Raw genomic sequence first — 13,287 nt, forward strand, 5'->3', positions numbered from 1 at the left:
AGGGTTATTCTATCCATAGAATCTGTGATTGTATCTGATAAGCGGCGCGTGGTTACTGCGCGACTGCATTGTTTATTGAATAAACGAACAGCTGAGCAGTGATAACGCGCCCTTTGCCCTGTAAGTAGCCTAGTCTGATTATTTTAAATATCTACTACTATCTTTAATACTATCACTATCGTTATTACTAATAGCCTATATTATTATTATTATAACTAATATTAGTAGCCTATTACTGATGCATTAATCAGTTTGCTTTTAGATTATTTTTACCGGTAGGGCTTATTATCGCCCCATGGCTCTTTCATCTGTGTTATTAAAGCTGTAGTCATCATCGAGGAGTGTCATTCTTCATTTTTGTTGAATTTTATTTCATCAAATCAGAGGTCAAGTAGGCTATAGGTATATCATCTCCAAAGACAGGTACGGTAGTAAAAACAACCGTCTAGTGAAAAAAAAACAACAACAACCGCTTTTAAATCCCCTACTTAAATCCTTAAAATGAGTCATTTAACTCACGTCTTGTGTGATCTGATCTCCAATGGTGAAATAAACCGGTTGTGATGAGTACAGTCTGTTATTTTAGAAGATAAATGTAATATATAATTTAATATATAGACTAATAAAAATTAATATTTTATAATATAATATCACGACATATTACTGTCTGTAACTGTTTGTCACTAAAGCGTTTTCTAAGATCATAATGTCTGATATTATTATTATTATTATTATTATTTTACACACACTATAAGCGCATGTGCGTAAAGTTATAGTAAACCATCCCCCGCCTTTTTTTTTTTTTTTTGAGTCGCCGGACCCACCCACCTCCTGCGTTCTGGGACCTCCCACTTCACAAATTAAGCACTGCCTAAAATCACTACATAACTTATTTAAATAACTATAGGCCTATCATTAATAATAAAACACAGGTCAATCAAGTTTATCAAGCTGATGATTTCACTCCAAATCAGCAAATCCATTGAATTCCTCATCCTCGGTGTCGCTTCTGAACAACTCTGCCTCCAGCGGCAGATGAAGCGCCGTTTCCTCTTCTTCTGCGTGGCTGTCGTCAGACTCAGCATCAGCTCCAGTTATTCCGCGGTGAAAAAAAAAACCAAAAACATATATACGTCGCACCGGAGTATAAGTCGCATGGCCAGCCGAACCATGAAAAAAAGTGCGACTTATAGTCCGAAAAATACGGTAAATATAACTTGCCTGAGAACTTCGTCCAGCATGTCGAAAATCGCCTCGCCCGTGCCGATATTGCACACAGGCATGTCTATGATTCTTGACTTCGCCCCTCTGTTTATGTCGAAGATCCGCACCAAAACGGCCAGTCGCTTGTCCGTCTTTTTGTCATTGGATTCGTCGATCATCAAGGAAAATGGCGACATCCGGCAGTGCTGGATGATCGGTAGTGTAGCTTCGGGGGCCAAGCTCTTTTTGATTATTTGCGTTGTTTTGGCGCGCCTACAGCTGATAGATTTCGCAATCGTACTGTCCGCGCAAATTCGCGGCAACAGTTCTGTCAGGTGGTCCGCAACGGCTAGCGGCAAATTGTGCTGAGCAATAAAATTACAGATCGTAACTTCTGCTCTTATTACACTTGTTGGTTGATCATCGGTCTTAGGCTTTGCAAACATCGTCATTTGCGGCTGATTCCGTTTCTGGTGCAAATTTCGCTAATGTAGTTTGGACCTCACGTCGTAAACTCCAGACGCTGCGGCTTTTATATCTCGCACACAAACTGTGCAGTGCGCGTACTCCTCATTTTTCGCCTGAACAATGACACCATTAAATGTCTCCTTCCATTCAGGAAGATACCGCCCGCCGTATCTCATTTTCTTTCTCGGTGTTCCCATTCTTTCACTCAGCAGACACTATTCAAAATCTCTCAGGTGTAAACAATGAGAAAATCGTTCGAACAATGACCGTTTGGCGCGTTTAAATGCAGATCGTGCGCATGACCGGAACGAGCGAAGTCTCGCAGTCTGCACGAGGCTTGAGGAATAAACATCTGGTTTCACATAGTCTGGGTTATCCGCCCCTGCATACACGCTGTTCTTTGTCTATAAATCGAGCTTTTGTATGTTTTTGCGACGATCAGCTGACGATGTTCAAGTAAGATACACAAAATAAATTTAGGTCAGAAAATACTGAAAATCCGTAAGACTTTGTTTGTACGCCCTTGAAATGAGCTAAAATCCGTATAAATCCGTATAGGTTGACATGTATGAGGTTACCCTTTGTCACAACGACCTCCTTGAGCAAGGTGTAGCACCTGTCAGCTCTCCCCGAGACCTTGAAGTACCGGGTTGGCGTCCAGCGGGGACTAGTCTGTCTCATGGGTAGGAGGGGTTCTTTAGCCTTGGTTGGCAACCCTTCTAGAGATGGTGTCTTGATAAAAATACCGGTGGTTGTGTCACCTTAAAGGAGTACGCCACCCACAGGTGAAATTGAGTCAGTCCCTGCAGTCCCTAGAGTTGGATGAGTGAGCCAAAGCGTTTTGTAGCCGACCCAGGCATTGCCCTGATCTAGAAACGTCCCGGTTAGCTTTAGCTTAGCATAGTCGCTGTAATCCGGCGTGTCCAGCTAGCATTGTCGTTGCAAAAGTGAATCAAATAACTCAAGATTTTTTATAATTATTTCTCATGACCTGTACATTCACATCGAGTATTCACACCAGTATTGACGGAAGTTGTGGTGCTGCGCGGTGTCTTTGCGCCTGCAGCGGTGCTTTGCCTGTGCTGTGGCCGAAAATAGTTCCAGATATAAATTGGTCTAGTAAATCCCTTCATGTTAATTTGCATTGATATGTGTACTCGATGTGAATGTACAGGTCATGAGAAATAATTATAAAAAATCTTGAGTTATTTGATTCACTTTTGCAACGACAATGCTAGCTGGACACGCCGGATTACAGCGACTACGCTAAGCTAAAGCTAACCGGGGCGTTTCTAGATCAGGACAATGGCTGGGTCGGCAACAAAACGCTTTGGCTCACTCATCCAACTCTAGGGACTGCAGGGACTGACTCAATTTCACCTCGGGGTGGCGTACCCCTTTAAATCCACTTATCGGTATGCGGGACGAGTGAAAGTCCTTACGGGGTGACGACCGTATCATGCATGGTTAAATCCAGGCAGCGTCTGTATAGCGTCTATCGACGTGTTTTGGTTGAGACAATTTCTGCATCTGTCCAAGAATTGGTGGCAATTTTGCTTAATGGAGATGGTGTCTCCTAAAATAGCACCCTCTGTATAGGTCTGGCGCACCGTAGCGGAGTATTTAGCCACTGAAAGACAAAACGACTATCACAAATTCCAGAAAACTGGCGCTCTACATGTGCAGGAAATTCATTTCGGTTTCTATTTCCAAGAAGAATTAAAAAAAAAAGGCATTAATATAGAAAGCAATAATCGTGTGGAGCTTTTTAAGTATCTTAAAATTAACCCTCATCCTACCGACATATTTTACATACAAATCTTACCGACTGGGGTCCGTTTGGACCCCAATTACAATATTGCCGCTTTTCCACTACCAACGCGGCTGAGTTGGGCTGAGCCGTGCCGTGCTGAGTCGAGCTGAGTGGGGCTGTTGGAGTTGCATTTCGACTACAACCGCGCTGAACCGTGCTGGCTGGAAGTGGGTGGACACATTGGGTGGAGTTAGCGAAAGTGGGTGGACGTCACGTGATGTTGTTAGGCGGCGCAAACAGTGACATCAGTGACCTTTTAAGCGGTAGTCTCACGACCCGGATAGTAAACAATAAACATAGAGTTGTTAGTGTTGCTGGTCTTGGTGCTGTGGCTTGTTGTCACCGACAACGCCAACAGATACTGGCAAGAGCGTATAGATGAGGCGAGGCACATAAGGCTTCAGAAATTCTCGTAATTCGTAATTATTATTCTTCCGGGTTTGCGGTGTTTACAGATCCCAGCGCGCTCGCGGGGCGTGTGTGGGCATGTGAGGACACTCCTCCTCACCAATCAGTGCACAGGGGAGTGTCTGCTCACGCCCCCAGCCCCACTCGGCTCGGTTTGGCTCGCTTCAGCCCCACTCCAAAACCGTGCGAGTTTTGGGTGCTGAGTAGGACTGAAGCGAGCTGAGTCGTGCTGCTCTGAGGTAGTCGAAACGCGAGCCGTGTCGAGCTGAAGCGAGCTGAAAAAGGGTAGTGGAAAAGGGCCATATGTGAATTTTTTCAATAAGTATTGATGACAAACAACATTTTTAGTTAGAACTTATTTTATTAATTAAAAACAAACAGGATTACAGTAAAAAATGCTCATTATTAACAGTTTATCTACTCTAACTAAGCTATAATCGGCACATACTACCCTAAAAAATAGGCACAGTTTGAGATATCTCATCTCTCATCTCATTATCTCTAGCCGCTTTATCCTTCTACAGGGTCACAGGCAAGCTGGAGCCTATCCCAGCTGACTACGGGCGAAAGGCGGGGTACACCCTGGACAAGTCGCCAGGTCATCACAGGGCTGACACATAGACAACCATTCACACCTACGGTCAATTTAGAGTCACCAGTTAAATTAACCTGCATGTCTTTGGACTGTGGGGGAAACCGGAGCACCCGGAGGAAACCCACGCGGACACGGGGAGAACATGCAAACTCCGCACAGAAAGGCCCTCGCCGGCCACGGGGTTCGAACCCGGACCTTCTTGCTGTGAGGCGACAGCGCTAACCACTACACCACCGTGCCGCCAGTTTGAGATATATTTTGCCGATTTTTTGTAACTGAATTACCTGAAATTCAAATGGAGTTGTATTTGTGTCAGACAGAGTCTAAATGTGAAAAAATATAAGCATATGCAAGAATGTTATATGAAAATAAACATTTCTGAACACAGAATCTATGTTCTGTACAAGGTTTACTGACTGGAGTCCGTTTGGGTCGGGTTGAGGAAGCTGGTTAGCATTAACTTGTTCTCCATTTCCTGGGTCTACGGATTCAGCGTCCCTATATTCTGTTCTGAAATATAATCCTCTTCTGCATCTGATAGGTCTGAAACCTCTAAATCAGACCCATCATATACCTCTAGGATAGCTCTTAGGGCTTGAGCAGCAGTGTATCTTGCCAATCTTCTGTTGTTTGCCATTATTCACTGTAAAAAAAAAACAAAATCAGTATGACGTATGCATCAAAAATGTTGACAAATTCACATTTCTGACTGGGGTCCGATCGGACCCCAAAGGAATATTGTTTATTATTGCCGCATAACAATTAGAAACCTGAAATAAAATGTTGTATTGGAACAACCTGACAGAGTCTGACAAAGTCATAAAATTAAAAAAAAAAAATTGTGCGAATAATAATTGTGTGGCATATGAAAAATACCCTCTGGGGTCCAATCGGACCCCAGTTGGCAGGATGAGGGTTAACAAGTAATTCTTAAAGGACCCATGGCATGGTGGTTTGTTGATGCTTTAAACGGGCTCGTGGAGGTTTCCGGATGTTATATCCGCAGCCTTACTCGAAATGAACCCTCGGCACGTATATATAGCCTCCTGGGAGAAAGCCCCATTTCAGCGCTTTTCCCAGTGCGTCGTTTTGCTAATGAGAAGCAGGAGGCGGGGAAGGGTAGAGGGTGGGGGTGGGCCATGGGGGGAGGGGCTTGACCAAGCTGCGCACACACATACTCGCTGCTATCAGCGCCTGTAGCCACGCTGCTAAGACAAAACCCCGTTCTCCCTCGGACTCCTTTCGTAAACTCAACGTGACACAGAGAACAGAGAGTGAGAGTGTTCGGAGTGGTAGTTTACGAACGTATAATACCCTAGGCTTGAACACGCACTCCATAACCAAAGAGGATAGAAGCAGCAACTACAGCAACATATCGCTTATCCAACAGAAGACATGCATTGCGGAGCAATAGTCAAACATAAGCTCATAAGTTACAGTCAATTTCCAGACTAAACTCAGTTTAACAGAGCATGCTGCATGCTCTTTAGTTTTGTAGCGCAGAGTACCTGGCTAACTGCAGGAAGCGGTTAGCTGCACAGCTAATGTAGCCATTGCTAGGCTAACGCACCGATTTTAAAACACGGCAAAACGACTTAACAGTTATACACTTACTTGTTCGGTGTTTGTTGCTGATGCGGCAGGGATGCTTGGTACGGACCCAGGCTTCAGTGACAGTTGATGTGCAAAACCTGCCCTGTACTGTCCCAAGTTGTGGAAACATTCATCAGGAAAATGCTTCCGACAAACATACACCGTCTTAGGTAGACTCGACGGCGTATTATTGGAGTAAATAAAATTAAGCCACTGCGTCTTCAGGGTCTCTCCCGTCGGCAGTAAAAACAGACTCTTTTCTGTGTTGTCACATCCATGTACAGTACAGCGCAATTTCCATGTTTCGCTCGCTTCGGTGGTGCCATGTTGTTGTGTCCTCTATGGTCTCCTCACTACAAAACTGAAGTGACGCATCTATGGTGGCAACTTTTGAGCTGGGCGGGCAATCCATACAGTGGGTGGGAATCCAAAGGGGGGGCGTGGGGATCATCTCCCTTGCTGACGTAGTAAAGGGAAGAGCCTATCAACGCGCCATTTTGACGCGCCATTCTCAAATGTTGACAAAGGGTGGGCATAGTTTGGTTTACACATTATGACATTTCTAGCCACTGGGGTGACTTAAGAAGGTCAGAGGAACTCATTTTAACGTTAAAAAACCTCAGAAAGTGAAAATTTCATGCCATGGGACCTTTAAAAATGTGATTTTTTTTTTTTTTGGAGAACCGTACTAAATAAATAGTTTAATAAATTTTAAAAGGGGGGCGGCACGGTGGTGTAGTGGTTAGCGCTGTCGCCTCACAGCAAGAAGGTCCGGGTTCGAGCCCCGTGGCCGGCGAGGGCCTTTCTGTGTGGAGTTTGCATGTTCTCCCCGTGTCCGCGTGGGTTTCCTCCGGGTGCTCCGGTTTCCCCCACAGTCCAAAGACATGCAGGTTAGGTTAACTGGTGACTCTAAATTGAGCGTAGGTGTGAATGTGAGTGTGAATGGTTGTCTGTGTCTATGTGTCAGCCCTGTGATGACCTGGCGACTTGTCCAGGGTGTACCCCGCCTTTCGCCCGTAGTCAGCGGGGATAGGCTCCAGCTTGCCTGCAACCCTGTAGAACAGGATAAAGCGGCTAGAGATAATGAGATGAGATGAGAAATTTTAAAAGGGAAACGCGAAATAGTCTCGTGGTGTCTGACAATATGCGGACAGTTAATACAGATGAATTATTAATCAATTATTTCTTAAATTTAACATTGTTCTTTTTCTTTTGATCTGTTTTTCAGAGCGTCCTTGGCTTGTCGACGCGTATAACCAGTGGATTGAAAGACTGAAGGTGAGAAACCTGAAGAAAGCTGGTTTATCCCCGGTTCAGGGTTTGAGGTTTGCACTGGAGCTTACGAGACTGATGTAGCTTCCAGTTTTGTCTCGTACAGGCTGCTTTAAACCCCCCTCACTCTGGGAAATCAGGTCACAAGTGAGAAAAAGAAACAACGTGCTGGCGAAAAATGAGTCTTTGTTAGTTACGACATGTTGAATTAAAAAAAAAAAGTCATTGCCTGTGTTTCTAACACACAGCGGAAAATAGCATTGTTTTTTTGGACTGATATGTGATGCGATGCCACAATTCTACTGTGGCTGCATTTCATCTGCATTACTGCTAATAATGAGTCTAATCTAGCGCACAAGTGAAGCTAGCTAGCTAGCTAGTTAGTTAGTTAGGTGATCTTAGCGACATTATGTAATGAAATGCAAATTTCGTTGACGTTGTTGGCGGCACGGTGATGCAGTGGTTTGCACTGTCGCCCCACAGCGAGAAGGTTCCAGGTTCGAACCTCACTCTTACCCCTTTTCCACCAAATCAGTTCCAGGGCTGGTTCGGGGCCAGTGCTGGTTCACAACTCGTTCAACTTGCGAGCCAGCTGAGAACCAGTTTGCTTTTCCATAGCTCGCGGTGCTAAGGGAAGCCACGTCATTACGTCGCTGTATACGTCAGTTACGTCGTTATGTTTGCATAAACTTTGGTGCGAGTATCGAAGCAAAAACAACACGGAAGAAGCAGCAGCAACAACAACAACAATAATAATGGATGACTTCGCGTGGCGACCTTTCGCGGTCTTGTTATTGTTGTTGGTCTTAACAACTCCGCCCCCCCCCGCTGACGTAAGCGGTTCTTTCCGCTGGCCCAGCAGAGAGTTGGTGCTAGCCTGTAACCGGTTTTTCTGGCCCCAGAGCCAGTTCTTTGTCAGTGGAAACAGAAAACCCGGTTCCAAACTAAGCACTGGTCCCGAACCAGCCCTGGAACTGCTTTGGTGGAAAAGGGGCATCTGTGAAATTTGCATGTTCTCCCCGTGTCTGCGTGGGTTTCCTCCCACAGTACAGAGACATGCAGATTAGGGAAAATACCCGGCCACTGGGGTCAGACAAAGAAAAAAAGATGGAGACAGACAGAAGTAAAAGTGGACAGATTGACAAGATGGAAGGAAAGATAGAAAGAAAAAGGCAGATATCCAAGATGGAAGGAGATGTTGATCAGCCATAAAGAGTAAACTGCATTCCTGGCACAGCTCATTTGCATTCGGTGACGCCCACGGATTTCTATAAAAGGTCAAGCGCACAGCGAGCCGGGAGTGAAATGAGCAGTGATGGTAAAGGCTGAAAGACAGACGCAGAAGTTATTCTAACTTGAACAAAATCGATCATTCAGAAAGGGAAGTCTTTGCCAATAAAAATGATTAGATTAACCCATTGACGCCTGAAACGCCTGCAAAAAAACGTCTGCAAATGCGTAAGCCAGTTTTTAGAAAAGGTCCCCATCTGCCTGAGGGTTTTCTGAAATAAAAATAATTAATTGAAAACGCCTATGAAAAATTCAATATCTCAGCCTCTGAAGCACATAAAGACATGAAGTAAGTTGCATTTAAAAGATAAAATTCTCTGCTTTTATTGGATCATGCTCATTCAGCATTAACACTAACACATTTGTTAACACATAGATGAGTCTTGAAAATAATGACAAATCAACAATGCTGCGTTATGCAGCAACCGGCGCTAGGGGCAATGTTGCGTGACGCAGCATCCGGCGTCAATGGGTTAACAATCATGTGTGTTAAATCTTCCATTTGTTTTGTCATAAATGAATAATTAGATTTATTTCTCTTATGCGGTTGTGCTTTTCACGTTCTTTTTTTTTTTAATACCGTCTGCAAACAAAGTTTGGGGGGGGAGTATATAGGAATCACCCTGTCTGTCCGTCTGTTTGTCTGTCCGTATGGCTTGTAAGCGCAACTCCTCCTAAACGGTTTGATGAAACTTTACACAGTTGCCGTATACCACCTGAAGATGCGCACGAAGAAAAATAATCCCGAACCAAGGTCTTAAAGATACTTATTTTCTTACATCTGGTGATGTGGCTGGGGTTCCACTGCATGAAATTGTACCAAATGGATTTAGACCCCACGTATCATTGAGATGAATGACTAATGGGAGTTTGAATCACGGTGTTGCAGGGGTATTGTTTTTATCCCCAGCTGGCTGAAAAGCCCAAAGGAGGATTATGTCGTGGCGATTTCTATCTGTCCGTCCATTTCACTTTCTGAAATCAACTCCCCTCACAAGTTTTGGTGGAATTTCACGAAACTTGGCAGGATTCTTTCTACGCATATTGCAATTTTGTTCAATTCAGTCGCATTTTACCAGAGTACCAGAGCCCTTGATTAACAAAATTATAATCTGACAATTTCATGAAGGTGTGCTCGCCTTCTGACATCAACTCCTTTCACAATTCATCTCATCTCATTATCTGTAGCCGCTTTATCCTGTTCTACAGGGTCGCAGGCGAGCTGGAGCCTATCCCAGCTGACTACGGGCGAAAGGCGGGGTACACCCTGGACAAGTCGCCAGGTCATCACAGGGCTGACACATAGACACAGACAACCATTCACACTCACATTCACACCTACGCTCAATTTAGAGTCACCAGTTAACCTAACCTGCATGTCTTTGGACTGTGGGGGAAACCGGAGCACCTGGAGGAAACCCACGCGGACACGGGGAGAACATGCAAACTCCGCACAGAAAGGCCCTCGCCAGCCACGGGGCTTGAACCCGGACCTTCTTGCTGTGAGGCGACAGCGCTAACCACTACACCACCGTGTCGCCCTCCTTTCACAATTGTTGGACGAATTTCTCGAAACTTGTCAAAAGTCCTTGTTATATAACGGTAATACGCAGATTGCGATTTAATTTCGTTTGTGAGAATTTTTCCCACACTTTTGACCCTCGAATAAATAACGTGTACTTTGACAATTTCATGAGGGTGTACGTTGTTCTAGCCCAAGAGCATTAGCTCAAAATTGAGTCCAACCCGGAACAAATTAGTAACAAGCTGAATTTTTCAGAATATGTTCAGAATAGCCTTAGGAATAACATACTAAAAGTCCCCATGAATCCACCTTCTGCTCTCTGAGAAATTCAAGATGGCGTCCAAAATGGCCGCCGATTGGAGATTTTTCAATATCTCAGGGATAAAACATAATATAAATGCAATTAAAATGTTAAATTATATGTTCTCTCATACAAGCAATGCAAATTCACCATCGTCACACTGTTAAAATTAAAATTAACCAAGATTACAAGGTCATTAATGTGGAAATTACATGGAATTTGATGGTTGACATGATTGACAGATTAGCTTAGTAGGCTACCTACATACATGAACATAATGTAAGACAACAATTAGACATCAATTTCCTTAATATTTAGTGCATCTTTAAGCTTTGATAAAATATTAAAGGGAAATTAAATTTGAGAACTCTATCTTCTAAAACTACAATGGCAAGCTGTTTCAGTACACTTCTTCAACATTCCGGCGACTTTCATGACAAAAAGGTCTGCCTCAATAAAAGCTCTTGCTTATAAACAATGAGTAGACTTAAACACTTCTCAGTGCCTCAGTTGTAATGCTTGGACCTTTGTTGTACCATCAATGAAATAGGGAATTTATTCAAGCTTGTTTAAGGGTGGAAAAAAATTAATCTTTGAGTTTCTAGCGCCAGTCTTTACTACTAGCAACGCCAGTGTGCTCGGACAAAAAATGACTAAACTCAGCATGACCTTTTAAAAATGACTGAACTCAGCATGACCTTTTAACATGCCATTTTTCATTTTACACCACCAATTTACTTTAATTAATATTAATGAAAATAAGTGCTCCAACCCCTAGTAATTGTGTTTGTTGTTTTGTGAACAGAATAGGATGATACGGAGTGAACGAGTAACCAATGGATCCACACTATACACCAGGGGTGGGCAATTATTTTTTCCATGGGGCCACATGAGAAACAGAAAATTTTGTGGAGGGCCGGACCAAAAGGCTGAACTAAATTCTGCATAATATTAATTGTATTTCTTTATATAAAGCAGTAAATATCATTGTTTTTACAAGCTGCTAAGACTGGTAAGAGTATGGGGAAAAAACGAGGTTGCCTTACAAAAAATGTCATTTATTCAATCAAATTTCCCAAAACAATGGTTAACAAAATGTGAACGTTTGTACCATTTTTTTTTCAGTCACATTCACTCCAAAACACAATAAAGACATCACAATATTGTCTTTCTACTCCAAATATCAAGCAAGATACATCATATTATAATAATGACGCCCACATTTGTAGTTTAATCACCTCATTTGGTGCTTTTCGCCGGAGATCGGCTCGGGCGCCTGCTGGTGACGTCACACTATGTGATTGGCTGGACCGTTTGAAGGATGACGTACAAGTTTGTGGTTGGTCTGGACAAATTACGGAAGTAGTTATCACGGGATTAGGTTTCGTGGGATTTCATGTCATGTTCATGTCGCGCGCATTGTGCTTTTATTGAACACAACTTCAAAATAAAAGCAATGCACATTCAGTCCATGCATGAGGTAAAATTAGAAAATACGTTTATTTTGTAATTTCTAATTAACCTTACGCGGGCCAGTCAGAATGAACCAAAGGGCCGGATGCGGCCCGCGGGCCGTAAAATGCCCAGGTCTGCTATACACAAATATACTGTTATAATAATGTGTACATTGTTATTATATAATGTTAATACACAATGTAATTAATACACACATGTTGGAATTTACTCTCCTACCCTACAAAACATATATTCTGACCTTTTAATTGCATTAATATTTTGTTTTGGGCCTGAGATATGGGCAGATCTCCATTTGGCGGCCATTTTGGACGCCATCTTGAATTTCTCAGAGAGCACAAGGGGGATTTCCGTGGACTTTTAGTATGTTATTCCTAAAGGTATTCTGAACATATTCTGAAATTTTCAGCTTGTTACTAATTTGTTCCGGGTATAACCCTATTACTCCTGGGCTATTCTGAAATCAACTCCTTTCACAATTTGTGGAGGAATTTCAGCAAACTTGGCAAAATAATTCTTTGTTATATGACAGTTATAGACAGATTGAAATTTCGTTTAATTTGGGCAAATTTTCCCAGAGTTATGCTCTTGATTATTAACAAACTTGTACTTTGGCAATTTCATCAAGGTGTGCTCATGGGTTTCCCCAAAGCTTTTTAGCGTATCAGGCCCGATACGCTTGCTGTGTCTGCCGATACGCTTAGTCGCTTTAGTTAAAATCCGATACGCTTAGATTTATACCAATACATTAAAATTTCCTACCGACAAGTAACTAGATACACAGGAGAGCAAATAACAGATCCATTTACATACTGATTGACATTTGTGTTAAACAAGCGGTCTTTTTTCCCAATGTTTGTGTTGATTCCGTCAAAGTAATATGTTCGTGTGGTATGATGTAAACAAACTAATCTGTTGGCTACGTCAAGAGCACATGTTCAAACCGTCCAATAAAAACATCGAAAGAAAACGTCAAACATCCCGGAAGTTTCCGATTCATTATAAGCGATCTGATTGGCTGCCGATGTCGTCCCCCACCAGACGGACAAAGCCGACTGACTTTAATAAGCGAGGAGAAGACTCGCTGGACAATTTGATCCACATCAGCATGGATGACAGCGAGATGGACTATGAGAAGGTCGCCCAACATGGGTCAAGCAAAAGCCGAGGAGAATTAATCTGCTTTAAAGGAGGAGAAAACTTAATTCATTAGTTTGGGTTTGCAGAAAGATTATGTACGTATAAACACTCTCACGAAGTGAAGTTGTCCAAATGTGTCAAATACAGCATCATTTCAAATAATCATCATTAGCATATTTGGCAGTGTGATGTCACTGGGATCCATT

General features: G+C 43.0%; 1 protein-coding gene across 4 annotated transcripts in view; it reads left to right on the forward strand.

Annotated features, from left to right (window-relative positions):
* The window catches only part of pank4 (pantothenate kinase 4 (inactive)), a 108,289-nt gene that overhangs the window by 45,645 nt on the left and 49,357 nt on the right, over positions 1 to 13,287 (forward strand). For all 4 annotated transcript variants that reach the window (XM_060909849.1, XM_060909850.1, XM_060909851.1 and 1 more), the window contains exon 15: positions 7,309 to 7,358. In XM_060909849.1, coding sequence (XP_060765832.1) covers positions 7,309 to 7,358 — 50 coding nt within the window. The remainder of the gene's footprint in view (positions 1 to 7,308; positions 7,359 to 13,287) is intronic.

Source organism: Neoarius graeffei, chromosome 26 (assembly GCF_027579695.1).
Source record: "Neoarius graeffei isolate fNeoGra1 chromosome 26, fNeoGra1.pri, whole genome shotgun sequence".
Lineage (NCBI taxonomy): Eukaryota > Metazoa > Chordata > Actinopteri > Siluriformes > Ariidae > Neoarius > Neoarius graeffei.